At 44.0% G+C, this 1027-nt stretch overlaps 1 protein-coding gene across 1 annotated transcript in view; it reads right to left on the reverse strand.

Moving 5' to 3' along the window:
- Stip1 (stress induced phosphoprotein 1) overlaps positions 1–1027 on the reverse strand; it is a 17610-nt gene that overhangs the window by 4671 nt on the left and 11912 nt on the right. Inside the window, exon 9 of the mRNA XM_029540177.1 lies at positions 934–1024. Coding sequence (XP_029396037.1) covers positions 934–1024 — 91 coding nt within the window. The remainder of the gene's footprint in view (positions 1–933; positions 1025–1027) is intronic.

Here is a 1027-nt window from a genome sequence, read left to right on the forward strand (position 1 = left end):
TGTAGCAGGCAGCTCGGTTGCTGTACAGTTTGGCATCTCTTGGGTTCCTTTTAATGGCTTCTGTATAGTGCTTCATGGCCTGGGGGTAGTCCCCTAGATAGTTATATACAAATGACTTCCATTAGCTCAGCTGGGTTCAACTGCAGCTGCTCAAGCTGTCCTACCTCAATCTCCAGGGTATTAGGATTACCATGTCTAGAGAGCTATGAATGATTTGCTTCTACTATTTATTTATCTGGCTTTTGAGAAAGGGTTTCTCTGTGTAGATAGATCAGGCTAGCTTCAAACTCAAATCCTCGTGCTTGGCATGGGATACCCACCACCCAGCTGTTTCTGTTATTTTAAACAGGGTTTCATTCTGTAACTAGGGGTTCTGGAACCCCCAATGATCTCTGTCTCAGTCTCCCAATTGTTGGAATTAAACATATGTACCCTCACACCAGGGTAAGCTTGGTTATGAACAGCTTACCTAAGATATCTAAGATATATTAGATTCCAACCCAATTACCACACACACACACAGAGAAGATTTTTGTTGTTTTTGAGACAGGGTCTCACTAAGTACCATCAATTGGCCTGAATTCTTTTTTGTAGACAAACCTGGAAAACCTTGCCTCTGGAGTTCCTCAGTCCAGGGATTAAAAACACAAGCACCTCCCTCCCAAAATTGGCAGGGTGGTAGTAGTACATGTCTTTAATCCCAACACTCAGGATGCAGAGGCAGATGGATCTGAGTTCTAGGACTCTAGGTCAGGGCTACACAGAGAAACCCTATCAAAAAATCAATACCCTCCCAATAAGCCACAACATTCAGCAAAAAGAAAAATTTTGTGATAGCTAAAAACCACCCTTCCTTCTCCTGGAAAGTCCGCCTTGCAAGCAGGCACAGGAAGCCACACATCAGAGTTGAGGCTTCCTGGACAGTGCTGGCACCTTTTTGGAAGCATTCATTGCCCTTGTTCTTCTCCTCCAAAGCCAAGTCAGGGTTGATATAAGCCAGTCGCTCTTGTTCCTTCAGAATTTTCTC

Source organism: Mus pahari, chromosome 1 (genome assembly GCF_900095145.1).
Source record: "Mus pahari chromosome 1, PAHARI_EIJ_v1.1, whole genome shotgun sequence".
NCBI lineage: Eukaryota > Metazoa > Chordata > Mammalia > Rodentia > Muridae > Mus > Mus pahari.